Raw genomic sequence first — 27,998 nt, forward strand, 5'->3', positions numbered from 1 at the left:
CAGGAAGGGACATAAACAAAACAAACCCCAGAGCGGCATGGAGGGGCCGGGCCAGGGCTGGAGCCTCAGCAGAAGTGGGGGCCCCCACTGAGACACCCCCCATTACCCCGCTGGGACGGGGCGCCAGGTAAGGGGCCGAAGGGTGAGGCGGAAAAGGCTGGAGCCCCCGAGGCGGAGGGTGGGGGGCAGGAGCTTGAAGGGGGTGTAGCGGTGGCCGTAATGCCCCAGCGCGGAAGGAGGGCAGAGAAGCGGCGCTGAAAGTCCCAGCAGTTCCCCGAAAAGGCCCGGGCTGGTGGGAGGCAGGAGGAGAGAGGCGGGGTTGCCGTGCACCCCCTTTTTTTGGGGGTGCGGGGAGTTTGTCTTGCTGTTGCCCCCGGGAGGCGAGAGTCCTCTGCTGGGGAGGCTGCGGGGGGAAAGAGCGATCGTGTCGGGAGGAGAGATCTAAAGTTGCTGTTTCTTCTGCCGCAGCTTTTGCTTCGGAAAGGGGGCGTGGAGGCAGCTGCGGGAGCAACTGCTGGCTGGAGGATTAGGCTTGGTGTGTGTGGTCTTTACTCAAGGAAGGAGGGCAGGGGCTGCGCGCCCCCGGAGCGCCCCCTCAATCCTAGCAGCGATTGTGCAGGATTCCTGCAGCGAAAGCAGTTCTGGTTTCTTTTGGCCTCTCGCCCCTACATGGGAAAGGATATGGAAGAAAGGGGCGTGTACTTGCTTGGTTGTCTCGCTGGGAGGCTTTGCCTTCTCCTAGGACTGCAGAGGAGCATGGGAGGGAGAGGCGTGGGGAAGGGGGAGTTTGGGGAAGCTTTTGATTTTGTAAGTTTCCTTTTCCTTGTAAGATGTAGGAGGTAGCTGATGGTAGGTGTGGTGATACTGTGGACTTCTGTAATGGTAGTTAGAATAATCCAGTGCTTACCTTCTGCCCTATTTCCATCTTGAGAGACGTAGTTCAACCTGGTTGTTTCAAAAGGTGGCTTGATATGTTAATGACAAGGTGGAGGATGATAAGAAGCTGTTTGCCTCGTTTTCGCAGTCGTCCACACGTTTCCTCTCAGCCTGGGGTAGGTATCTAAAACAAAAGGAGCTAAGATCTTGAGTTGTGCAGTTGTGTCGGTTCAGATCTTTCGTCTCCCAGAAAAGCTGAATCCTTTAAGGATGAATGTTTTGCCAGAAGTCGTTGTTGCAAAAGGAACGAAGGAAAAATCGTTAATGATGAACTATTACTAAATAGCCGTCAAGATTAGGAGACAAAAACTTCCAGAATCCTTCTGCTTCAAATCGTGTTACACCTAAAGGCTACACGTGTTCCCATTTTATTGCCTGCTTAGACTGCATGAGGGGTGGGGAAGTGAAACCTCTCGGGACATTGCCTGAGTCCTCTTGTCTTTGCCACGGTCCAGCCAAGAGAGTAGAACGTGGAAACCAAGTAAACGGTGCGGAGTCCAAGAAAGAAATGTTGTATTTGTTGTCTTATGCAAAAGAGGCGTGGCAGAAAAGGATGAAAATCGGCCAGTTCAGTCTCGTGATACTCTGCGTCTCTGTGAGGTGCGAGAGAAATCTTCGGTTTCATTGCAATGATAGGACTTTGGGAAAGTGACAAGTGAGTTTGGCCCCACAAGGGAAGGGGGCGGAACCCGAGGCTTGCCGGCACCCCTTTCATTCAGGGGGACATGCAGTCTGTTCGGATCCCCCTCTCGTTCTTGCTCTCCGCTGCTCCTCTTTCCCACCCCACCCCCAAAGGCAGGTCACAGCTGCCTTCTCTTCCACCCACTCCTTATGACTTTCGTAAGTGATCTTGTGGCTAAAGAATGTCGCTGCCCTCGCGAGTCAGGTGTTTGGGGGGCTTCCTCCCCCTCCTCCCCCTGGATCCCTTCCCCGCCCTTGGCTTGGGGAGGACGGAGGGCGTGGGCCGGCGGAGTCCCGCTCGCTTCGGAACATCCAGAAAGTGATTTGTTTACATGTCGCCTCATGCTAGCTTGGGGAGGCCACTGGGCAGAGAGACTGACGGGGAACCAGCCCAATGGCAGCGGGGCTTGGAATTAGGCGGGCCAATGCGACCAGGGAGGGGGTGGGGCCAAGTGACAACTCGGTCGGCTGTGTTTCGGTGCGTTTGGTGGGGCGGCCATGTTGTATGGGAGGTGTGTTAGTGGGTCAGCCTAGCCGAGGGGGCTGTGGCATCGGCGAGATAAAATAAAAAGGGGGCAGGAGTTTAAGAGGTTGCTGAAGGCCCCGTCCCCACCCCGTAGAGCAGGCGACCCCTGGGCAGAGCAAGTTTCTGTAGGCTGGAGGGACGACTTGGATTTAATGCTCCTTTTCCTGCAGTGAAAAAAAGTCATGCCAACTCTGTTGTGCCGCCGCCAAAGTATTTTGGGGCAGGCATGTGGGCATGCAGCAAAAAGTAGGCGAGAGTCAGGTCACAGTTGCCATGAGTTTTTAGAGAAGCACATTTCCATTATAGGGGCGGTTTCCTATCTACCCGTCACCTTTCTCTCTGGAAAAGGGGGCAGTTCCTTTTCACGTGAACGGTTTTAGTATTCACACGAGTTGCAATAATCATGCTCCATGTAATTTTTCGTATTATTATTTAATATTTGGAACTCCAGTTTATTTATGTCCTTGCAGAAGTACAGGAATGTCTATACCTGCAGCAAGCCATTATAAAGCTAAATATATTTTGTTGCTTTAAAAAGAAACACCATGCAGGAAAAATGTGCACCATTATAAATCATTATCGAGACACATAACCAAGTCCAGGGATGGAATAAAATGAATACAGTTAAAGAGACAAGGTCTGTATATCTTGCTATAGTTCAGTGATTTTATTTATTTAAGTGGCTTCTATATTGCTGTTCAGGATCAATGCATTCAAAGCAGGAGTTCCTAAACTGGTCTGTGGCCCACCAGTGGTCAGTGAGCTTCATTCAGGTGGTTCGTAGTATGTCTGCGTTAAATATTTACATTGATTTTTAATTGTATTTTTATTATATTGTATTTTATTGCAATTTGAATTCAGAATGTAATACAATAAGGTGCAATATAAGAAAAGAATATAAGAAATAACCCCCCCCCCCAATAAAAATGCAATTAAAAATTATACAGCATCTAGCACAGTGTACCACAGGCAGAAAAATCATGAAGTGATCTGCCAAGACCCTCAGGAATTTTCAAGTGATGAGAAGGGGTATGAGAACCACTATCTTAAGGTATAAACCAGAGAGGTTAATGTGTTTTTATTTTAAATACCTGTATTTTGTAATGATGTAGAAGGGCTACCTTCTCTTCTGCAACCAGTACTGGACAGACGGTATTATCTCTGCAGAGGTCACTGAAGCAACCTCAATTTTTTGTGCAAGCTTCTTGTAAGATTCCTTTTTGTCCTATTTATCTCTCAGCCTCCTATCCTGCATATGGTGCAATACTTCCCAATGAAGTATGTCCAGCCAGTATCTTGTGTGGAATTTACTATGGCTGAGTCCAAGGAGTTGCTGCTTGAGTTTAAAGCTGCTGCTTTGGCTCTGGTACCTTACTCTTTGCCACATATACAGTCATTGTTGCATGTGATGCCGCAGTTCCTAAACAAACAAGAGTTTGACAAAGAGCTGTAGCTTGGTGGTAGAGCATCTCCACAGAAGGTCCCAGCTTCAGTCTTCAGCATCTTTATGTAGGGCTGGGAAACACTTCTGCCTGAAGCCCTGGAGACCTACAGCCATTGTAAGATGGACCAGTGGTCTTCCTATGTTCCTATGTCTATTTTATGAAACCCTGGAGAACAGCTGCTGGTTGGTATTGACAATACAAGCTAGATAGACCAGTTGTTTGATTCCATATAAGGCAGGTTCTGCTGTTCTGTGTTGCAGATTTGCTTCGTACTGTGGATTCCCTCAATGCTAGGTTCCTTTCTTTACTTGTTTTTAAGCTTAACATTTGTAATTGAGTATTGGTGGAGCACAGTAGTATGCCATGTGCTCTTTATTTTTGTTTGGTTTTCTTTCTGTAAAATTAGAATGCTAACCTGCATTGCAGGCTTGCTCACTTGCAAAAGCAATACAAGTACAGTGGTACCTTGGTTTATGAACTTAATCTGTTCCGGAAGTCCATTCTTAAACTGAAACCATTCTTAAACGGAGGCACGCTTTCCCTAATGAGGCCTGCCACTGCCGGTGCCCTTCCACCGTTCGGATTCCATTCTTAGACCGAGGTAAAGTTTGCAAACCAAGACACTACTTCCAGTTTTGCGGAGTTCGTAAACCGAATCGTTCGTAAACAGGACTGTTCTTGAACTGAGGTACCACTATAATGTCAAGTTAAAACTTTTTAAGGGCTCGATCGGAGAATATTAAGTATTGTATTATGGAAGAATCAAAAGACTCCCAAACCTTTTGCTTCTTTGTCTAATTACAGGGTGCAGGATTTAGTCTGTACACCTCCTGGTACATTGTCCTAGTTGCATGGAAGTGAGGTGCTTTCATTGTGTAACACTGGGAGCAGGAGGTACTCTTTAAATACCGTAATCATATGCCAACACTGAAAAGAAGCTGGGTGACGCTGTAAGTGCAGGCAATTCTGCTTTCCTGTTACAGTACTTGTTAGCAGTGCATAGTGGGGTTGTAGTGAGGAGGGATTTCTCTATATGAATTGCAGTTCTGCATTATTTCAATTTACAAAATAATCCTTTTCTTTCTTTGGCAGCTTTTATGCCTGTCATAGCAAGGTATCATATTCCTTGCTTGGGAATAGAATCTCAGTCATGTTTGAGGCAACTGGAGACAACCAGTGCACTGGAAAACCAACTTACACCATTGTTCTTTAGCACTTTTTAGTGGTTTGATGAGAACTTTAAGTGCATCATTCAAGAAGAAAACATCTTCTGTTCCTTAAAGAGATTTTTTCCTAATACTGTAAAGAATTTAGTATTTTTGTTTTTCAGGAACATCCTCATGATTGCCACTTATCATGAAGAGGCGCTCATTACCTCTTGCGCCCTGAGGCTTAAAGCCCTACTTGAGGCTAATGAGCAGTGAGGGGCAATGGAGGAACAATTATTTACTTATTTAAGATAGTTATACCCCACAATTTAGCCAAAAAGGCTATTGGAGCAGCTTGCAAAAATCAGTAGTGAATTGGCTCCTGCCCTCAGAGTCACAATTTAAAAAGAGATGACACATGAGAAAAAAAGAATAAGGGGGAGGATGGGAAGGCAAGCACAAATTTTAAAGTCACAGTTCCTATAGCACAGTTATATTCTTGTGTCTAAGCAGATTCTGGCTGTTGACTTGCCTTCTGGAAGTACTCTTCCCCCAAATTCTGTTTCTGTGATAAATTTTAATTGTTTTTATTCTTTGTAAGGCCTTTAAAACATTTTATGTGCACCACATAGAAATTCTGAATATTAAATGGCATAGCAGTCAGTATCTTTAAAAAAATCTCATCCAGGAGCAGTGGCCAGGAGGACAGGGCAACTCCTGTCACATATGGCAAGTCACTCTTTACTCAGCACCTGGGCACATATGATGACTGAACTGTGTTAACAGAGACATAAGTCACAGTGATTACAAGTAATTTTATCGTTTAAAAGGTGGCTAAACTGAGGCCCTCCAGATGTTGTTGAACTACAGCATCTGTCCTCCTTGACCACTGGCTGTGCTGGCTGTGGCTGATGTGATTTGTAGTCCAACAACATCTGGAGGAGCGCAGATTATACACCCCTGCTTTAAGTGCTTAGTAAGCATGTCATAGGTGGCTTTTGATGGTTCCTTAATGTCTTCCTGGTGGCCAGATTGCAGTGGATCCTAAATTAGTCAGGAAAGTTCCGTTGAATGGCACTAGACAGGTGCAATAATGGCTGAAGCATTGTTTCTTCACTACCATCTCTCACAGAGTAGGCTCGATTGTGTGTTTTAGCCACGTGTCATCAAACTATTTGAGTTTTCCACCACCTGTGTCCCTATCCTTTTCTCTGTTTCATCACCCTTTCGTCTCATTACTTCCAGCTCACTGAAAAATCATTGAGCTGTGACTAGTAAAAGAGGATGTTTAGGAGCAACCATGTCCAGTCTTAGACTCATCTCTGTGTAGAACCAGCTTTGCCAATGGAAACCTCCTCAGGAGGTTTCTTGAGTGATCTTCAGGGTCAGGCTGTTCACTTTGTTACACCACCCTTCAGAGAGGGATGGCTATTATCAGCCTGAACCTCAACAGGAAGTAGTGGCTTTGACTAGGAAATCAAATTAAACCACCCTCCTAGACCAAATGAGAAAACCCAAGTCAAATATTTGATCTGTACAGCCCCCATGATTGTCATAGCAGCCTCAGCATGTTGAGGTCCATGTGCAGGGGAGTTCTGAGCACCAATCTAAGACACCTAAGTTTAGACAAGGAGACTGTTAGACTGAGTTGTTGGAGTACTATTGGAATTATGAACACCAGGTACAAATGCTCAGAACTGGAATCCATTCAGAAGCGTGCAGAGGCAAATGGGATCTTTATAGCCCATGGCAATGCCCAATCTGTGGTAGTTCTGCACAGACTGCTCAGATGTACACAACTGAGAGGGATCTGCTCTCAGCTTATCGATCCATGTCTTGGTGATACAACTCAGGATAGCTTCATCATCCATAATCAAATCAAATTTTCTTAATTATTAAGCAGCAATACCTTGTGAGTCTAAGAACAAGTTAGCAAGGCATCTTGAGCCATGGCTGGGAAAAGGACTTAGAAGAAGGGCTAGGCAAATGTTTAGCTGACCTTTTCACTGGCACCAGCAATTCCTGTCACTCCTGTAATTCCAGTATTCTCCCCTTACCTGCATTAACTGGAATGGAGGCATCCTCCACCTTCCCTCCTCAAATTGCTGGATGCTAAATTTCCTAGTTACCTCATGATCAAGCCAGAATAGAGGCAGTACCAACAGCAGACAGCTAAAAATGCAAGATTTAAAAAATCACCCTACTGATTGTTAGCTTCAGAATTAGAGCACAAATTGAAAATAATTTGATCATTGAAGATTTCCCAATCCTTGCCTCTAAACTATTCCCCTACTAAAAGTTTGTACTAGATTGACCTCCAGGGTTTTTTGTTTGTTTGTTTGTTTGTTTGTTTTTTGGAACATGTATCAGTTGCATAATTGCTTACCTATTTCACTTTCTGTTCTGTTTGGATTTCAAGTTTTTAGGAGAAACAGAAAGTGTTTTCATTCATAGCCATGATAAAATGAAAATCAAATTCACCTGTTTCCATAGTTCATTTCTAAAGTACATTTAACGTTCAAAGTACTATATAGTGGTGTTTTTTTACTGCACCTGAGCAAATTTGGTGTGTTCAGGAAATGACATTTCTGAGGGAAGTATTTCTTTTTAACTCTTGTAAATACTAGTGGGGAGTTAATGGCTCATTACTGAAAGTAGTTTTAATACATCATCCCTTACCACCGCCCCCTGCCCGGACATGTATAAATAAAATATGTAGGCCCTAAGAGGGTCCTCAACCTTTGGGGGCCCATGAGCATTTCTGAAATTTTAAGGTTGCACCATGGGCACTACCACAAAATGACTCTGCTTGGCATATGGCCATCCTCAAAATGGACAGCATTGAATTCATAGTTTAGGGTTCAGTGCAATATGGCATGTCTTCTACAGAATTATAACTCCATAATCAATTTACCTTTGAGAGTTTGTTCACAGTACTGAGGGGACGAAAACATTGTAATGAACGCAGAAGACCTCCCTTCACAGTGGCCACAAAGATGAAATTTTGACTGTTGGCTACAGGATTGGGGATAGGTAACTCTGTCTTAAAATAGACTGACAAGCTAGCTGGCAGTGATATGGACTAGTATTTGCCAACACGCTTATGTAATGTGCGGAAGCAAAGTATCACTGCGTAACCAGTTAGCTACTGGACATGAATTCTTTCATAAGGACACATTCATAGCATGAAACAGTTTTCGTAATCTGGCACCACGGTCTTGAATGCTAAAGTTGTTTTTGAAAGCTATTAATAGAGCAGATGATTCTTTTGTGCATTTCAAGTCTTGACTCTAAAGTGTTCTGTACACCAGGCAGCAGACAGAAAAAAAGATCTTTCTATAAATACCACTCTCTGCTTGAAAGGCCACCTTCTGTAAGGCAGTTAAAAAAATGGTAGGAGCAAGAACTCACAGATACAAACGAGAGAGAAGGGAACTTGCTTCCAGAAAGTTTGTAATTTTGAGGAAAATAATCCTCATGGTCCCCTACATCATCAAGAAGAATAAAAAGCAAGTTTTCTAAGAGTAAAACATCTGGATACAATTTGTCATTGTTTGGGACTTCTATGAGGGTTGAACTAGACATAGTGTTAATTGTGTGAATGCAATTAATGTGCACATTTTTTATTTCCAAGTTGAAGCTTCTCTAGAAATGTGAACAATAGCATCAGATATGTGATTTTTGTCAGACCTGGCAGGGGGAAAGGGTGAAACTCTCCCCTCCCCCATGATGCCTTTGGCTACTCAGGCTTTGCTATGACTGCTATTTACATAACCCAAAGTGTGCAAGTTAATTGCTTTCAAACATTTAACATCATATCTAATTTAGCCCTGATGGTATCTTATGAGAAGGAAAATATTGGGAAAATATGGGCATGTATACCTTGTGTTGTTAACTAGCATTTTGGTCCTCCAAAATCTCTAAAACCAGGTGCTGAAAATAATGCTAAAACTTTTTTGAAAAAAACTAGTTTCATGTTTTGCACAAATTTCTTTGACAGAATTGTCCACGTTAAAGTGTTTTGGGCAGGAAAAAGTTTAGAACTCATTGACAAGTCAGAAGAGTAATAAGGACAGAATCTGTATTCTAGGTACAACTGCTAGATGTGATAAGCCAATAAGTCTCTTCCCTTTTGTAACTGAAATGCTTATGGCTTCCAAAGGTGGCCTCATACTTTGCATGAAGGTTGAGAATACCATGGCTTGACTGAGTTGCACCTGGGTGTTTTCAGAATACACACTTGTCGCTTCCATTGCACATGTTTGCTACAGGTAAGTTAGATGGCAGGGATGGGGAATTGTTTTCAACCCAAGAGCTGTATTCCATTCTAGGCAACCTTCCAGAGGCCATGTGCCAGTGGTAGGCAGGGCCAGAGACAAACGCAGTGAGAGCGTTAGATGCAAATTTTACTTTCATACCATAGGTTAGCATCTACATAAACTCACATACCTCTCTGTATCCACTCAGAGAAGCAAGAGACATTATAAGAATTCAAGGACACAATCCAGCCAGGCAAAAGCTTCAAGGTATGAAGTAGAGCTAATGAGGGGTGTGGCCTGGAGAGAATGACCAGACAGTGAGGGGTGGAGGGGCACATTTGGCCCTTCAACCTGATGGTCCCAACCCCTGATCCATAGGTTCAAAACCAGTGCTGACTATTTTGTTGTTGTTTAGTCGTTTAGTCGTGTCCAACTCTTCGTGACCCCATGGACCAGAGCACGCCAGGCACTCCTGTCTTCCACTGCCTCCCGCAGTTTGGTCAAACTCATTCTGGTAGCTTTGAGAACACTGTCCAACCATCTCGTCCTCTGTCGTCCCCTTCTCCTTGTGCCCTCCATCTTTCCCAACATCAGGGTCTTTTCCAGGAAGTCTTCTCTTCTCGTGAGGTGGCCAAAGTATTGGAGTCTCAGCTTCACGATCTGTCCTTCCAGTGAGCAATCAGGGCTGATTTCCTTAAGAATGGATGCGTTTGATCTTCTTGCAGTCCATGGGACTCTCAAGAGTCTCCTCCAACACCATAATTCAAAAGCATCAATTCTTCGGCGATCAGCCTTCTTTATGGTCCAACTCTCACTTCCATACATCACTACTGGGAAAACCATAGCTTTAACTATACGGACCTTTGTTGGCAAGGTGATGTCTCTGCTTTTTAAGATGCTGTCTAGGTTTGTCATCGCTTTTCTCCCAAGAAGCAGGCGTCTTTTAATTTCGTGACTGCTGTCACCATCTGCAGTGATCATGGAGCCCAAGAAAGTAAAATCTCTCACTGCCTCCATTTCTTCCCCTTCTATTTGCCAGGAGGTGATGAGCCCAGTGGCCGGGTGGCAAATTTGATTGTTGCATAAAGTGTGGAGCTTTGTCGTTAGCAGAAGCTTAAATTGAAGAGGATTCTCTAAAATATCAGTAAAACAGTTCTGCTCTTGTGGTTCTAGATTATAAATCACCAGGTATCACATTAGAAGTCATTCCTTTAATCCTGTTCCTTATGTTTCAAAGTATTGCATAGAGTGCTCAGTGCTCTCAAGTTGTGATCCTTAGGCAGTATTTAAATTGTACAGTGGAAGTTAATTGATCCAGAGAAGCTTTTGAAATGACTGCAGGTTTGTAAAATAAAAGCTGTGTGTGAGGAGATAGCTTCAAGTTTTAGAGCTCTTGTTTGTTTTATAGTCTTGTGGTCTGTGATCATACTGGTGGCACATGGATTAAAATGCTTCAGGGGAGTTCTCTTTCACATAAATTGGGTGTAAGAGATAAATGACTTTTATTTTCTTAACCAGTAAATGTAGATAAAAGCATTCTTCTAATGTTCTCCACTTTGCAACTAAAGGAACTAGTTTAAGTGGTGGTCAGAACCAGGCCTGTCTTGTGCAACTCTGTTTGCCTGCCTGCTGCTGTGTGACTCATGGTCCAGTTTGAACCCAAACTTAATTCTTGTACAGTGGTACCTCGGGTTACAGACGCTTCAGGTTACAGACTTCGCTAATCCAGAAATAGTACCTCGGGTTAAGAACTTTGCTTCAGGTTGAGAACAGAAATTGCACAGCGGCAGCGGGTGGCCCCATTAGCTAAAGTGGTACCTCAGGTTAAGAACGGACCTCCAGAATGAATTAAGTTCTTAACCCGAGGTACCACTGTACTGTATTCACGAGCTTCCAAGCTGATCTGCAGCATCTTTTAGACTGTACTAAATTTAGCTTTTTCAGGAAAAGAGGCATAATGAGGCATGTAGAATGGAGGCAGGATATTGGAATGATAGGTATGCCCATTTTAATTTATGAACATACAATCCTTAAACAAGCAGAAGATTTTTGTTGTTTTATGGCAGTCATTTGCTTTACCTCCAGCTTTCTGATTAAAAAGAAGAAACTTCGAGGACTTTTTTCAGTGAATTTATTTTAATTGGGGACTTTTGCTTCTGAACTAACAAGCAAATTCATTACACCAACCCACTGTGAAGCGCCATGGTGCTGAGTGGGTTATTCTATAGATGTTCCTTTGCATAATCTTGCTGTTTGTGGAATACTGAAGGGTTGCACAGTTGTGCCTTGAGGCGATCTGCCAAAAAGCTTAAACATCAGGTTTCAGGGGTGGCAGGGAAGCTGGAGTAGCTAGAAATTCTAGGACAAGTATTATTATTCAACTTTAAATGGATGATCCATTGCATAGTTGTCAAAAAAGTAGATTTATTGGAAGCAAGACATTATTGGGACTCTGCCTTGTTCAAGCATGATTATGGTGCATTGTGGCTTTTTGAGTGTTTTACTGAGCTCATATTAATGACAATTATTCCTGCTGCAGCACAAAGCTGGTCAGTTATCTTCCATATGCATCTTAGGACACCACTTACTATACCTGAGTCATGTCTCCTTTCCTTTTAATTGAATTTTGAGGCATGCTTCACCCTCATACGAAAAGCTTTTGGCTTTAAAAGGTGTTAGAATAAAAACTATCCATTCTTACCTCATGGTTCTGTATGAGTTACTGTTCTAGGTGTTCCACCTCTGAGGGCAGTCTGCTGTCTTTCTGTATCAGGAGTTATGCGATAATTTGGTCACACCTGATACAGAGTAGGGCAAAATACATAGTCGCCAGCAGAGGCTGCTTGGAAGAAGAGAAATCTTGAGTAGTCGATCATGCAGAGCCACCCTGATCAGTGTCTCCTGTGAGTGGACACTTTGGGATTTATATGAACATTTTAATATCCTTCTTCTGGCACACTGGCAATTAAAAAAACCAAATAATAGAATTTAACTACCACTGAATATTAAAAAGTAGTTTACATGCAGTAGAAAATGTACCTTAACCATTCCAATAATACGAGGGGTTAAAACAAGTTAACCTACAATGTTTCCAGCTGTAACAGCAGTCTTATAAACATACATTATAAAATAATATTACATGTTAAAATCTTGTGTGGGGGAGCACAAACAGATGCTATGCTAGAATATGCCTTGTAATATTAAAATGAGGCTTGTAGCTCTCTGAACAGCCTAGTCTCAGTTAACCATGTCCCAGTAACATCCTGTTTGGATTACTGCAATGCGTTCTACATAGAGCTGCTTTTCAATACCGTTTGGAAACTGCAGTTGGTTCAGAATACATCAACTAGATTACAGAACGTGACTAAGCGAATAGAACCTTTCTGGCCGGTCTTAAAACAGCAGCGCTGCCACCTGATTTGTTTCCAAACACAATTCTCAGTGCTAGTACTGACCTTTAAAGTTCCGAAAAGCTTGAAACATGGATGCTTAATGGAACACCAGCTATTAAGATCATTCTCAGGAACCCTCTCACCACTGCCTCATATGTCCACATATTCAGTCCATTGTCAAATCATGTCATTCTCCATTTCAACATTTCATAAATATAGTCATTGCACTGTGCCTCTTCAACAAGTACTCCTGATTTTCATGCCCTATCCTCTCTGGTGGTCCCCTCAGCTCTAGCCCTTGCTCTGCTGTCAAAATCATTCACTTCTCTCATTGCTCTGAACACATCTTCCTTCTCTATATTATCTACTTTCTCCCCTGTGATGAAATTATGAAGTCCAAGAGAGCAGGTCCCTGCCCAAGCTCCTCAAGGCAGGGACTTGTCCTCTTTGACTTCATAACATCATGGACTCAGATCATGCTATGTAAAAAATCTCACAAACAGTGTTCAGACTGAAATTGGTGTACAGTGGTACCTCGCAAGACAACAAACTCGCAAGACGAAAGGGTTTTTTGTTTTTTGAGCTGCTTCGCAAGACGATTTCCCCTATGGGCTTGCTTCGCAAGACGGAAACGTCTTGCAAGTTTGTTTCCTTTTTCTTAACACCGTTAATACAGTTGCGACTTGACTTCGAGGAACAACTCATAGAACGCGGTGTGGTAGCCTTTTTTGAGGTTTTTAAAGACTGGTGATTTTTGAAGCTTTTCCAAAACTTTCCCGACACCGTGCTTCGCAAGACGAAAAAAATCGCAAGACGACAAAACTCGCGGAACAAATTAATTTCGTCTTGCGAGGCACCACTGTACTTGCTCAGTTCTGACATTAGGATTCATGGGTATTAGGTTGTGGAAACTTTCTTTGTTTAGAAATTGTCGAGCAATTATAATTTCAATGCAAACTGAATATTTGGTTTTGGTTTTATTTCACGCAGAAAGTTCCCAGAGAAAAGTTCCATGTAGTCGACACGAAGCTTTTTCTAGGAAAATAAATCTGTGAATCTCCATTGCATGAGTTATATGTTGCCTATTGACCCTGAAGAAAAGCTGGAACGGAATTTGCAAGCAAAGAAAAGAACAAGTTTGGACTTAGGCTTGGGGGATCTGGGCCTGGAAATGCCTCAGGTAATACCCAGTATTATATTCGCTTATCTGATATAAGAAGTCAATAAATTTTACTTAGGTTTTGATTTTATGTGTTTTGAGGTGGCAGTAGAGCTTATCTCAGCAGAATAGGGAAGGAAACAAATTTCTATTTCAGAGAGTTGATTGGGGGGGAGGAGAACAGCAAGAGGAAAGAGAATTGCTGGAAATTCCTGCCCTCCTCGTTCCGCTGATGGAGCCTTGCCACCACTGGATACAGCCAACGTTCAGTGCTTTAGGAACTTCTTGCTTGTGCTTTTCCATGACATGTGAATCTAGCATGTAGCAATTATCTGATTCAGGATGCCAAAGACAATATAATGGGAACAGAGGTATGGGAAACATAGGCATTGGCCTTCCTTTGTACATATACATTTCCAGATAATTGCTTAATATACAGTCATTCCTCGTGTTATGTTTGCTTCATGTTACGTTTTTTCAGGTTGTGTCTTGCTGCGACCCGGAAGTACTGGAAAGGGTTACTTCCGGGTTTCACTGCTCGCGCATACGCAGTAGCGTTAATCGTGCTTCGCACATGTGCACAAGTGCCAAATTGTGCCGCGCACATGCGCAGATGCAGCACTTCAGGTTGTGGGCTTTTCAGGTTGTGAACGGACCTCCGGAACGGATCCCGTTCGCAACCAGAGGTACCACTGTATAGGCAGTGAGAAAAGGGATAGTTCACCAGCCAGTTTTCTTTTGTTTAGCTTAGCAAATATGCAGAACATGTTTTAAAGCTGGCTAAACCCAAGCTGTGGCTCCTGAGTGACTGTTGTAATAAGTTGCTACCATTTAAAGAAGAGATGGAATACGTACCATATTAAAGGAAAATGCTAGCAATCGCCCAGTAGGATTTAATGTTTCTTTGTTACAAACTGGTTGTTTGTGTTACAAATTATTAACGTTCTGTTGCAGCCTAGTGTGAGTGGAATGGACCCTCCTTTTGGGGATGCCTTTCGAAACCACATGTTTTCAGAACAGACTCTGATGAGCACAGATCTGTTGGCTAACAGTTCTGATCCAGATTTCATGTATGAAGTGGTAAGTTGCTTGTATTTTTCTCTGAACTGCATAAAGCACAGCTTAGCCTCTCTCAAACGAGAGGGGGTGTGCCTTGCAGCAACCTGTGCACTGAAGGCCAGTTTGCTGTGCTTTGCTTCTCTATTAAATTTAATCACTAATTGAGGAATCCTCAGTTCCTGAGCCCAGCAACAGTGGCTTCTTGCCAATGAAAGGCTGACAAAGCTGGCCAAGAAAGAAGTAAAAAAAGAACTGTGCTTGAGCAGACTTCAAGGCATTGCTGACATCGCTACATCCAAGAGGAGTCAGAAGTGGTTGGATGTTAGAAAAGACGTTTTAAAAGTGAGGGAAATAGAGAAAGAGTTGGAAGACAACCAGCGGATCTCTTGGTCCTGCCCCATGTAGAATCTCTTGTTGGGCCTGGTGAGGACTCAGTGTTCCCATCTCCTATAGTTATAATCTGTGGGTTGCCATCTGATTTTATTCTGCTCCAAAATTGATTTTAAGCTGTATTTGTATCGATTGTTTGATTTATGTTTTTAATGTATCATACTTTGATGTTAGCCGCCCTGAGCCCGGGGAGGGCGGGGTATAAAAATCTTCTTCTTCTTGGGGTATAAAAATCTTCTTCTTCTTGGGGTATAAATATCTTCTTCTTCTCGGGGTATAAATATCTTCTTCTTCTTCTTCTTCTTCTTCTTCTTCTTCTTCCTCCTCCTCCTTCTCCTCCTGGAAAAATCCCCCAAGTGAGAAAGTGCCACAAGCTCCCTTGGCAACTTGTTGCCAATCTGGTTTTTTCCCATTCGGGCTGTTTTTCTTTGCCTTTAACCAAAGTCCACACTCAGTAGTTAAAACTATTGCTATTTGAGCTTTATTAGTACTATTTACACTTACTTAAGGCCAAACACATGGTTGCAGGATAGTATTATCAGTAAAAACAAGAATTTAAAACATTCAAAAAATTAAAATCGGCAATGAACTAAAAGCAGATTAAAACACACATCAGTGTTCTACTCGTCTGCCGTTTATTTCAACCCAACATGCTAGCTATCTGGGTAAACTTGCCTAAACGGTACAATGAAGGTGCCTGCCTGTTAGCAATAGGCAGGGAGTCCATAGTGTAGGTGCACTTACAAGTATCGGGAAACTGCCTCTGCTCAAATCTTTTCCTTAAGCTAATTGTGCTTGATTCCTTCAATATTTCTGAACAGAACTTGTCAAAGACTATTAGTTAAATACAAATGAAGGTGATTAGAAAGCAAATAAGATATTTGTATTTTATTCATGCACTTAAATAAAATTCTTCAGACTAGATGATACAGCTTTGTTCTTTAGAAATGTGAGATCAGTGATCCCTTTCTCTCTTGTCCTAATTTTAGCAGTGTCACTGACAACTAACTCCGCTCTTAAACTAGATGAGTCACTTATTTCTAGGCAATTATAATTGATGGGCTTTTCATTGAACTGGGCATGGGAACTGCTGACCTCTTAAAACCCTTTGATTCAAAGCTGACAGACAGACAGCACAATCCTATGCATGTTTTCTTGAAATTCCCACTGTGTTCAGTGAGGCTTACTTCCTGGTAAGTGTGTTTTAGGATCACAACTGTTAAAGTATTTCTCCCTTGAGGTATGAATAGCTTTTGTAGGTATGTATGGTGCATATCACCAGCAAAGTAGTGCTTTTTGTGGTGTAGCTTGAGGGTGAACGCAGAGAGAAAAGTAATTTACCATTATTTACTGACATTTTTACATCTGCCTCTATAGGACAGAGAAATGGATTACCAGCAGAGTTCCAGGGATAACCTCCTTTCTGTAGAGGACTGTAAAGATCTTGAGAACCTGGAGTCCTTTACAGACATTCTGGATACTGAAACCTCTTTCCCCGCAAATTGGGAGCAGTGGGACACTTACTGTGAAGATTTGACGAAGTACACCAAACTAACCAGCTGTGACATCTGGGGAACAAAAGAGGTGGACTATTTGGGCCTTGATGACTTTTCAAGCCCGTACCAGGATGAAGAGGTGATAAGTAAAACTCCAACTCTGGCTCAGCTCAACAGTGAGGACTCTCAGCCTGTCTCAGATCCACTGTGTTACCCAGAATTGCTGTTCAGTGTAAAGCAAACCCAGTTAACCTCTTTGGCAACGAAGAAGATTGCAACCAGAGCAGCAGCCCCCGTTTGTTCATCCAAGACGGGCCAGGCTGAGGCACCTTTATCAGAATCTGCCCTGAAAGGAGGCAAACCCAATTCAAGCACACAAATCATGGTGAAGACCAACGCATACAATAATGAGAAAGTGAACATTCATGTTGAATGCAAAGATTATGTTAAAAAGGCAAAAGTAAAGATAAATCCAGTACCGCAGAGCAGGTCTTCCATGAGCCAGGCGAACGCTGATGCTGCAAAAGAAAACACCTGCTACTGTGGAGCTGTAGCAAAGAAACAAGAGCGGAAAGGGAATGACTCCCTTCAGAGTCACAGTCCAGTGTTGCCTTTTAAAGAGACTCAGGCTCTGCTCCTCACTCCACCTCAAGAAACTCCAGGAATAGTTGCTGAGGAGAACAGCCTCTCTGCCAGCACCTCTGTTTCAGATCCTTCACAGAAAAAGGAAGAACACAACTATTCCCTCTTTGTCACGGACAGTTTGGGTGAGCAGGCCGGTGCAGGAAAAGCTGATCCAGAGGAGGAGGAGGAGGAGGAAGAAGAGGAAGAGGATGAAGATCACGATGAAGGTTTCGGAAGTGAGCATGAACTCTCTGAAAATGAGGACGAGGAGGAAGATTACGAGGATGACAAAGATGATGACATCAGTGATACTTTCTCTGAACCAGGTAATTTTAAGCTTGTAATCTAGAACTAGGTCTGCTGCAGGTATGGGGGGGGGGGAGGAAAAATTTTGAATGGGTATGTTGGCAAGGCTGATGACCCACATAACACTTTTGTTAGTGGAAGAGTTGTGAATTATTTTTCAGTCATAACTCTAGAGGCAGTTCCCATGTCCTTGTAGAGAATCTGTTTTTCAGCTGAGTATGCCTTTGATTAATGTGGCAGAAGGATGCAGAGTTTAGAATGCTGCATGGTTGTCTTCCTAGTCCTCTTTTCAAGCTTCAGAATCTTGTTTAGAAATAACTAGGATGGTCTCATCTGGTGAGTTTAAATGGAATGCTTTAGAGCCATTTAATTTAGGTTTGGGCAACCTTTTTTCTGCCCCTATTGCTGTGGTGAAAGGGGGGACTGCTGAACTGCAACTTTTTATGCCTTTCTTAGGGTATGAGAATGATTCTGTGGAAGACTTGAAAGAAATGACCGCAATATCTTGTCGAAAAAGAGGAAAGCGAAGATACTTCTGGGAATATAGTGAGCAACTAACACCATCACAACAGGAGAGAATGTTAAGGCCTTCAGAATGGAATCGAGATACACTACCAAGTAACATGTATCAGAAGAATGGATTACATCATGGTAAGAGCAGTCCCTTAACAAATGTTGTTGCTTTCAGGTGCATATGCAGCTTTCAGGAAGCTTGTCATAATTTATTTATTTTTTGCCTTCCAGTTGTATAATTGATTATATATTGTACTGGGTAATAATCATAACAGTGCCATGGGAGGTTGTAGGATAAAAACTATTTCTAAAATTTGAATGTAATTCACAGTATTCTAGCAACCCATCAGATAACCTGCTTTTGTATATATTTGCATAGGGAAATATGCTGTTAAGAAGTCACGGAGGACAGATGTAGAAGATCTGACACCTAACCCTAAAAAACTGCTACAGATTGGGAATGAATTGAGAAAGCTGAATAAAGTGATCAGTGATTTGACTCCAGTCAGCGAACTTCCTTTAACAGCTAGACCAAGGTCAAGAAAAGAAAAAAACAAGCTAGCTTCCAGGTAAGGCGGCGGCATCATCACCACCACCATAATAATAATAATAATAATAATAATAATAATAATAATAATAATAATAATAATATCACTAGCAGTTAAGATTACTACATGCCAAGGTGTGTGGATTCTTCTGTTTTGACAAGCATTTTCAGGCTAGTATTGTACTGCAAAAAGTAGGTTTTGCTGAAGCACATGGTTGTTTTTCTCTCCCCATTCCTGCTTTTGTTGTATGTTTGAGGCATATCTGATTATGGTGTAATATGTCCAGCCTACACAAATGGCTTCACACTGAGCTATGCTATTTAAGTCTAAAAGTTGTCATACTTTGCAATAAACATCTGCATAAGACTATGGTAGTGTTATCAGTCAAGGCTTAATGAGTGTTGGGAATTATCGTTCAGTATCTTGACTATTAGATTATAACATCTAAGCTATTATAGGTGTCCTTCCCCCCCCCAACAGCTTATGCTTTGTGCTCCCATGCTCATAAGGGAAATTGCGTAAAGTGGGGAGTACCCCACTTTAATAGGGAGAGCATGTGGGGAATGGAAATAGCTGGAGGCTGCTGCCCAGCTTGCCACAAGCCAGCCTGCCTGCCTGTTTTCCTGAGGAGAGCCAGTGCATGTGGTTGCAGCAACTGGCCATGAAGGGCGATGGCCAGTAAAGGTGCCCAGGAGAACTGGTGTCAGGATGGGGGCAGGGAGAAGGCGTCTCCTGCCCTGCGCTGCTGGTCAATCAGAGGCTGCCTTCTCTCGTTCAGGCAGCAGCCCCAGGTGACTTCTGGGCAGCAAACCTGAGTGAGAGAATGGCTATTTATTTATTTAGCGGTGACCCATTTGAATGGGGTGCACATAGGTGGGGTGGGGATAGGGGCACCTGTATAGCATTGATGACTGCCAATACAGTAACATCAGGTATGCTCTAAGACAACTAGATGGATATTCTAAGCTGCTTTTTTGCCTTCCATTATCACAGAGCTTGCCGACTTAAAAAGAAAGCCCAGTATGAAGCCAACAAGGTGAAACTGTGGGGTCTCAACACTGAATATGGTAAGCCGTTAAAACAGAAAAAGACTTAATTAGCAAACTTGAAATAACTTCCTTTGTCGCTTTGTGTGAGCATGCTGTCTGGACATAGGAGGCCATCAGGGTCTCCTTGCAGCCTCAGCTCATGAGGCTTGAAATCTGATGGTCCAAATATATAATGGACAGGTCATTGTCTCCACAGAAAATAGTATCATCTGTTTTTTCTTATTAGTAAATTGATTAGTTACTTTTTTGTCATGGCAACTCAAAGTGACTTACAAAAAGAAAAAGAAGTAGGACTGGATGATCACCAGATGTTTGTTAAAGCTATTGGCAAGCACCTCTGGAAGATAAGGCCTTTTTAGCCATAGCACCTTGCTTGTGTAATTTTCCCAGGGAGGTTTAGCTGCGGCTTACATTAATACCTTTTAAGTGCATTTTTTATATTCTCAGGCTTCCCCCTCTGTTCTATGTTAAGCGTCACTTTTTATTGTTGTGTTTGTATTAGTTATTTCAAATGGACTTGAAAATTAAAGGGGCATTATAGCAGATGTTAAATGAATAAATAGGGAGGTGTATTCTTCCTTCCCCCAAGGGTGCATTCCAGTAGACTTACATTGTTGCCTGGTCTCTTCTTGCAGATAACTTGCTGTTTGTGATCAACTCTATCAAACAAGAAATTGTGAACAGAGTGCAGAGTCCCAAAGATGACAGAGTAGCCAATATGGGTGAGAAGCTTGATGTACTTATTAAAGATACTCTTGGTAAGTAAACATCTAGTGTGATGGTACCAAAAATCATTAGTTTTTCTGAATGATGGAAACCGCTTGCACAAATACAATGACTTTAGACTATGTTCACCTACTACACTACCATTGACTTGACTTTTAAAATCACTGAGAACTTGCTTTTAACTAATGCAACCTAACATCACAACAGCAGAGGCCATATTCAGATGTTTCAGGCAGGGAATATACTGTTCCAAACAACTTTTTTAAAGCAAGCATCTCCATTGCACTGAGTTTCACATAACAACTGCTGAGGAAATAAGATGTTTGCTCTAATCACGCAAATCAACTTTGTGTGGAATGTTTTGCTTGGGTGTTGTGATCACCTATTGCTCTGTGATCAGTGCCAATTTTCTATAAGAAGAGGTGTCAGAACAAACCTTGTTATCTTATAATGGCAGTGACACCCACCGGAGAGGTGCTGGAACTGAGTTCCGGCTTGTTCTAGCTGAGAAAAAGCCCTGCCTGTAACACCTCTAATCGGTTTCACATTTGTCTTCAAATTGTTCTTCCACTTTCCCCCTGACCTACACTTCACCTTGTTTGTGTAAAGAAAAAAGGATGGTGAAACACCAACAAACTAGCCATTTCCTTTGTGGGCTGCCCCATCATCTACTCCAGGGGTAGTCAACCTTTTTATACCTACCGCCCACTAATGCATCTTTCTTGATGGTAAAATTTCCTTACCGCCCACCAGTGCTCGATGGAAGGAGGATTCAGCTTGTGCCATAGAACCCCCTACCACCCACCTAGAATCCTGAAACGCCCACTAGTGGGTGGTAGGGACCAGGTTGACAACCCCTGATCTACTGATACTTTTTCCAGTACAGCACCCACGGTGCCCGTGAGGCCCCTCCCCCATCTGATATGTTTTATAACACATTTCTGCTGATTCATTGCAAGTGAAGAGCTGGCCAATGCTCCAACCCACCAGAATCTTCATTCCTCCTGAATGACACCTGAATAAAGAGAGGTGCCCTCAACACTTATTTCCAACTTAAGATGTGCCAGAAAAAGGTTTGGTACCCTGATCTAGACACCCCTTCACTTCTCCATCTCAGACTTTCTCTTAATTCATTACTCCAGTGCTATAGTGCACAAACTACCCCCACACCAACCCACCCTCTGCATCTTCAGGATTGTGGTGATTGGTCGTACACTTCACATACTGCCTATTATGTTGCAATGAAAAGCTGTATTTTAGGTGGTGGATCGAACTCAGCATCAAGGAGCTACTAGGACTTTAGCAGACATTAAATGGTCTGAGTAGGTCTTGAACAAACCACTGTTTCCTTGTTCGTTTCCCTTAATATTCTATTATTATTATTTTCAATTTTTTAAATTAATTTTCCAAAAAAGTTTTTTAGACCAACAGACAAACAAACAAACAAAAATCTCAACCATATTTAAACCAAACTTAATAACATTGTTAAGTGACTTCCTCGTATCCCCCTGGTTGGATTTCATTGTATGTCATTTTAACGGTTTTCCAAAACCAGTATTCTTATAAAATTAACTTCATCACTTAACATCTTTCTTTCTTTACAATTCAACATTAAACATATTAATTCATCACATTGCATGTTTAAATCCTAGCCTATCTGGTGCTTGCAAACTTTTCCAGTTAATTTAACTTAACACCAGATATGTATCAGGATCTGCCTCACAGGCCAAATGCGACAAGTGGGTGAGGCCCCCCCCCACCTGTCAATCACCTGATGTTACAAACGACATCAGGAGATTTGGTGCTCTGAAGTTGTGAAACTGGAACTTCAAAGCATCTAGGCAGCAAAGTGCTCCTAAAAGCAAGTTTATTTCCTTTGTTTCAGTAAAACAGCTGTTGTACTTAGGAAGTTGCACAAGGGGGCTTTGTCCAAGCTCTGCCATTATCTGATGTCATACAAATGTAGTGGCCTGCCCAAAACAGCCTCATGGGCCAAATAGTTGGGCCTGGTGGACCAAGAATGACCTAAGGGGTCAAGGTTCCCCACCCTTATTTTATATGTGTAGGCGCTAACAAATCTTGAATTAACAATGAGCAGAAGGCAGAAAACACACATCTGAATATATGTCTTCATTCATTTTTTCCAGGGCCACCTGTATCTGGGCAAACATCAGAATTTGTGAACCAAGTTTTAGAAAAAACAGCAGAAGGAGATCCTACAGGAGGCCTTGTAGGGCTACGAATACCAACATCAAAAGTTTAGTAGACATCACTTGATCCATTCACATTGGTCAGAGCTCTGCCTGTGTCATGTACTACATTGTAAAATTATTTCTGGTCTGCATGTGAATTTAGCGTTCTATAAAACACAGTTTTCAGTTCCATCATTTTTTTCCTTTTTATAACAATGTAGTAAGATAAGTGAAAGCATGGTATAAAATGCTTACTGGCATTTTGGAGCATAAATCTTGTAGTTTTAAATCTGCTTCTGTCATAAATGTGGTGACTACATATTCATTTTTAAATTAAGTTTACCTAGGACCAGATAATATAACATGCAGGAGCAAAACATGTTTTTTGCAAGTAAAAATCTTGCGAAATGCCAAACGTTATGGCGGGTTTATGCTCCAAGAAAAATAAAAACTTAGAATTCAGATTAAGAAGGTTTTTTTCAAGAATAATTGCTCTTTTGTTCTAAACTAAACAATAAGTTTTCTTTGCAACCATAACTTGTACATAGCACACCTGGCAATAACGCTAGTGTGCCATTTAAAAAAATATAGTTTTCTGAGCTTGATACGGTATTTAAATGTCTGTGCAAGTAAGAAAATGTATACTCTTTGTGCCTTGTATTGAGGGGGAGGGTGGGTGGGGAGAAGTCTAACTATAAAATGGTAAGAAACCCTTGTGGGAGAGAAGATGTATAGATGGTCTCATGGGTTTTAATGTATTTGTTCCAGCTCTTACAAATTTTTGAATGTATATAGGAATATGTTGAAAATGTAGATATGCCACAGAGTCTATGTATTGTATAAAAGATGGCTCTAGAAAACTCATTTTCGGTACTTGGCCGGAAGAAAACAAATACTTGCACATTAATGCGATTGTTTATTTTTGTACCAAAGACAAATGCAACTGATGTGGCAGATTGCCAGTTTAAGTAAAGTTTTGCACAGCTTACATGATACTGTACTGAATGTATAAAAAGAAAAAAACTTAAAAGGTCAGGGTTAGGGATCTTACTGAACTGTGAATTTTTTTCTCTTTGGGTCCAATTGTCTACGGAAGGAGCATTCATACATAACTATTATTTTGCTGTTCTTCTAGTTCGCTTCATAGTAGATAAGTTGGCCATCTAGAAGTCTGTAAATCCTTTTTTTTTCTGCACATAGTAGAAATTTTAATATATTTGGATTTTAGTAAGCTATTGGTAAAGTAGATTTTGACTTTGGAAATTAAAAATTTAGCTTGTAGGATACTTCCACCAAACAACCAAAATAAAATTATTTTTATTGTAATGTGTATATATGTAAAGAAAAGAGCTAAAATATCTAATTCCTTAGTTGCCACTTTTCCAGTTGTTGTATTATTGTGCATGTGATGTTTCCAAGGATCAACACAGGCTTAAAAAAAAGAAAAGAATTTATAGATTTTATATTTTTGTACAGATATTTCAACTAGCTTCTTCAAACTTCTATGTGACTTATTGTTAACTTGTAGTTTCTATGATTGGGGGGAATACAAATGCGTGTGCAGTTTGGCTCACGAGAGTCTGCTTTTAGTCAGTGTTAAAGTACCAATGAAAAGCTTTATCTCTTGATGAGAAAGTTGTTTATGTCAAGACAGGATCATTATCTGGTTTCATGAATGCCTTTCCTCCCAATTGTTTGATAGACAGGTGACTACATAACACTATTTATGAAGGATACCAAATAATTCAGATGCAGCTCCAAGTAAATACAAAAATCTCATTATCCCCCCTCCAATTCTTTACATGCACCTTACAGTGCGATTCCTTATATCTAAATGGACATTGGGAATTGCTACATTCCTGTAATAGGCAAGCAATGCATTCTTTTTAAAAAAGAAAGATTGAGGAAGATGTAGCTCCCACTGTAGAGTTGTACTGCCCCAAAGCCTTTTTTGCTCTTTCTGTCTGCACTGCTGCTTATTGCTATCTACCTTTTCAAAAATTGATCTAAAGTATTTGCATAATTTCAGCACAAATTTGCATGTCATGATGGAGCTGCTGCTTTTATTTTTTTAAGCGTCAAGCCTGCAATAGTGCTGGCATATCAGAAATGTATCTCATTTAACGCTGGTTATAGAGCTGCGTCCAAGTATTTTACATCAGCCTATTCTGATATACTGAAATAGTGTTGAGCTTCATTGAAGAATGGTGCTTAAATATGATTCATGCTAAGATTCTAACACTGGATCAGAAGAGCATGAATAGGATAGTTACAGTGGGATACATCTGTTTTGCAATCAGGACTTGTGCAGCAAGACAAACTGACAGTAAGATACAATACCCCTTTGTAGTAATTCAGGCTTCTCTGAGCTAATACTGCATTTGCAGCCTTTTTTGTGCATGTCTGAAAACCAGAATATGATTTTGGTCTAGCATTGAAAAGAGACTTTGAATCTTTTTAGTGGATTCCACACCCTTGCATTTCAGTGTTTTCTATGTATTAAGTTATAGTCTAAAAGCTTTGAAATAGTTGAGCTTTTTAATGGTGACACTTTATTTTGTATCTATTTATATATGTATGTATATCTTAGAAAAGCACTTTGTTTAAAAAAGAAAAAAAAAGATATTGCATTTTATATGATTCCTGCCATTTGCTGCTAACTCTGGGCTGGTCAGAATGCTGCAGCGATACTTGATCTAAATAAAACCTGGCAGTAAAATGTAGAGTAAAGTTAAGACCTTTGCTGGTTTAACCTTTATTGTAAAGATGACATAGGCAAGCTGTGCAGCTTTACATTTTAACCAGGGGACTCTGTGGCATTTAAAACAGTCTAGAAAATGGTTGTACTTTTAATGCCAGTAACAATCTGCTTCCTCTAGTGTCATTTAATATACGTTTAGTGTATAATTATCACAAAGATTTTTAAAAAACCAAATGTTCATGTTTTGTTTTGGGAAATTGTGGCATGCATTTTTGGATGATTATCTTTAGAGGAGCTCTCTAAAGGTTTTCAGTGTTCATACACAGTATGTGGATCTTATTGAAGTCTTTGGTCACTTTACAAGTGTAGGCATTGTGAATATTCTCATGTCATCCAAAAGCAATTATACACTTTATTTTTTAAAAGGAGTTCCGAACTCTTTCATACACTGGATACTTTAGAGTTTGTTTCCATATTAAAACATGCTCTTGCTAAAAAATTGTCAGTCTGAAACTGAGTGCCACACTTCTATTTTTGAATGGATATGAACTACTTACTCTCTACCATGTATGGTTCTTGTCCTTTACCCATTTTCTCCATTGACAGATTATGATGTGGCTTTATATTGTGCCTTACTTGTATATTAGAACCAAGTTTATTTTTCATTCCCCAGGACTCCTTAAACCCTTGAACCCTTTTGGAAGCAAACTACAATAAAAGCATCATGAAGGAACTTCAAATAGATTTGCTTAGTTGTATTGATTAGTTTGTACTGGCATAGGGTGACCAATTTTTCAGTGGTCTTGGAAGATAGGATTTTTTATAGTAATTCCACTACATCTCTTTACAAAAGCTTCTCTGCCTTTTCTTGAATTTATCAAGCACACCTTGATATTTAACTTTCTGGGGCTCATAAATACTAGTCTTCTGGCTAGTCAAGGACTGGCTCTTTCCACTCAGCTCTGGCATCAATGCAAACAGTGACACTGTTGTAGGAATTGGGCACAGAGATATACTAAGTCCACTAGTTTGGTCAGTAATTTATTTTTAAATGTAGACTGAAGTGCAGTGGAAAAGAGCAAAAATGATTTCTAACACAGATTAAAGGTCTCTTGAATAATCTTAAAGCAACAGACATTTCTCAAATACCGTACTGTCAGTGTGGGTTTCACATAAGTCTATACCATTTTTCTGATGTTTGCCTTCATTAATAAATCTGCTTGTTTATTCACAAATGTCAATAATGATGTATTGTTTCTCTTATGTAAGTCTTTTTAATACAGCTAGTTTTGAAATGGTAATCACCTCCTATCTGTGTTTGATGGGTTTACTTACAAGTTGCCTTCAGCAGAAATAGCATAGCCAGTCTGTTCCTTGACTTATTTAGCAGTCTTCCTGGAATTCTGTTGAGGCACAGTCAAAATACATAGCATTGAAATTCAGCCTTCCGACCTGAATTTCATACATCTAATCATGCTTTCTTATTTTTCTTTTTTCTTTTTTAGGGTAAGGTTTAGCTGTCAAATTGTCTAGTTTAGTCTGCTATCAGATGGGAGCCTATATTTTTGCTAGCTGAAATGCTGCACAAAAGTGCAGTTTCTTATTTTGTTTTACCTGAGGGATTATACAAAGTACATTTCAATCAGTTCCTAATCCAAAAGCTGATCCTTTCCTTTGATAAAAAAATGTTTAAGGGCATTACCACATTGAGAGTACAACGCTTAGTGATACTTTCCAGTGTAAATGGAATGCTTTGTCAACATTGCAGAAATGGCACTTTAGCATATACTTCCTTCACAGCATTCTAAGCTTGATTGGGTCTCATGGATGCGTATTTTCAGTCTATTTAATTTCCCCCAATTGGTTTAGTGCAGTAGAAAGGTGTTTGTGCAATGTGATGCTCAGCCTTTTAAGATGTTAATGAACTTCCACAAGAGCATATTGGTCATGCGTTTTTTTCTCCATAAACCGAAACACACTATATTGGAAGTAAGCCCTATTTGTTCTGGTGAAACTTCAGTTTAGGATTGCAGACTTAATCTTTCTGGAAAGCAAGTTTAAGCCAAAGCTAGGCCTAGCTAAGAAACGAGAAGAAGAAAATAATTGTCTTGTGAGACCAGGCCAAAGCTTCTAACCCATCATTATCTTCAGAGGCTAACAAGATGCCTCATTTCCCAACAGCTTTCCATGAACTAGGGAATAATGAAACAATTCACTTTTACAGAAGTATAATGCATGAATAGTTTTCGCTCTCTCTTCTCCTGCCTTAAACATTCTCAACACCTTTTGGCCCATATATATACTTAAGAATGAACAAAGTCTGCAATTCTAACCTAACTTAACTGCTAGCAGGGCCAACTCTCATTGCAATCAATGGGACTTGCTTCCAAATGAATGGGTTTAGGATTGGGGCACAAGGCTGACAGCATATGCAAACACAGCAAAGCTTTCTGAAAACCAAAAAAAAAAAGCATATTAACAACCTTGGTGATCTTATGCTTGGGATCATGTTTGTAATGCTGTTTATAATGTTCTGTAGTCCATTTCCAACTGGAGCTCAGACAAATGTATTGAAGGTCTTGTCTCTGTTCAGAAAAATTTATCCTGTTAAAAGCATGATCTGTTTGCAATTTTTATAATGTTTAGTGTTGTGTAATTTTTCTTTTTTTTAAAAAAAGAGGCACAATTAAAACATTGATTTTGTTTACTCCTGTCACCCTGGGGCCCGAGCACTTCTATTCAGATACAAACTCATCAATGTATGCAACATCCTTTGTAACTGAAAATAAATTGTGAAGAGAAGTTCTGACAGTATGCTGGCTTCTGTGTGTTTTCTGTCTGAGGCACT

At 41.0% G+C, this 27,998-nt stretch overlaps 1 protein-coding gene across 3 annotated transcripts; it reads left to right on the plus strand.

Annotated features, from left to right (window-relative positions):
• On the plus strand, positions 1-27,964 carry CREBRF (CREB3 regulatory factor). 3 transcript variants are annotated; one of them, XM_028717728.2, is made up of 9 exons: positions 1-127; positions 13,378-13,567; positions 14,501-14,626; positions 16,373-17,441; positions 17,878-18,072; positions 18,314-18,503; positions 19,476-19,549; positions 20,167-20,289; positions 22,405-27,964. In XM_028717728.2, the coding sequence occupies exons 2-9, from the start codon at positions 13,454-13,456 to the stop codon at positions 22,518-22,520; spliced, it is 2,007 nt and encodes a 668-aa protein (XP_028573561.2). In that variant the 5' UTR covers positions 1-127; positions 13,378-13,453; the 3' UTR covers positions 22,521-27,964. The 3 variants fall into 3 exon arrangements, with proteins under 3 accessions (XP_028573561.2, XP_028573564.2, XP_028573563.2); XM_028717731.2 differs by lacking the exon at positions 1-127 and adding an exon at positions 807-1,052; XM_028717730.2 differs by lacking the exon at positions 1-127 and adding an exon at positions 2,713-2,780.
• Positions 27,965-27,998: the final 34 nt, after the last annotated feature.

Source organism: Podarcis muralis, chromosome 2 (assembly GCF_964188315.1).
Source record: "Podarcis muralis chromosome 2, rPodMur119.hap1.1, whole genome shotgun sequence".
Classification (NCBI taxonomy): domain Eukaryota; kingdom Metazoa; phylum Chordata; class Lepidosauria; order Squamata; family Lacertidae; genus Podarcis; species Podarcis muralis.

Coding starts and splice junctions, on each gene's coding strand:
- CREBRF (XM_028717728.2), top strand. CDS start 13,454: ATGAGTTATATGTTGCCTATTGACCCTGAAGAAAAGCTGGAACGGAAT. Junction 17,442..17,877: donor TGATACTTTCTCTGAACCAG/GTAATTTTAAGC, acceptor TGCCTTTCTTAG/GGTATGAGAATGATTCTGTG. Junction 19,550..20,166: donor GGGTCTCAACACTGAATATG/GTAAGCCGTTAA, acceptor CTCTTCTTGCAG/ATAACTTGCTGTTTGTGATC.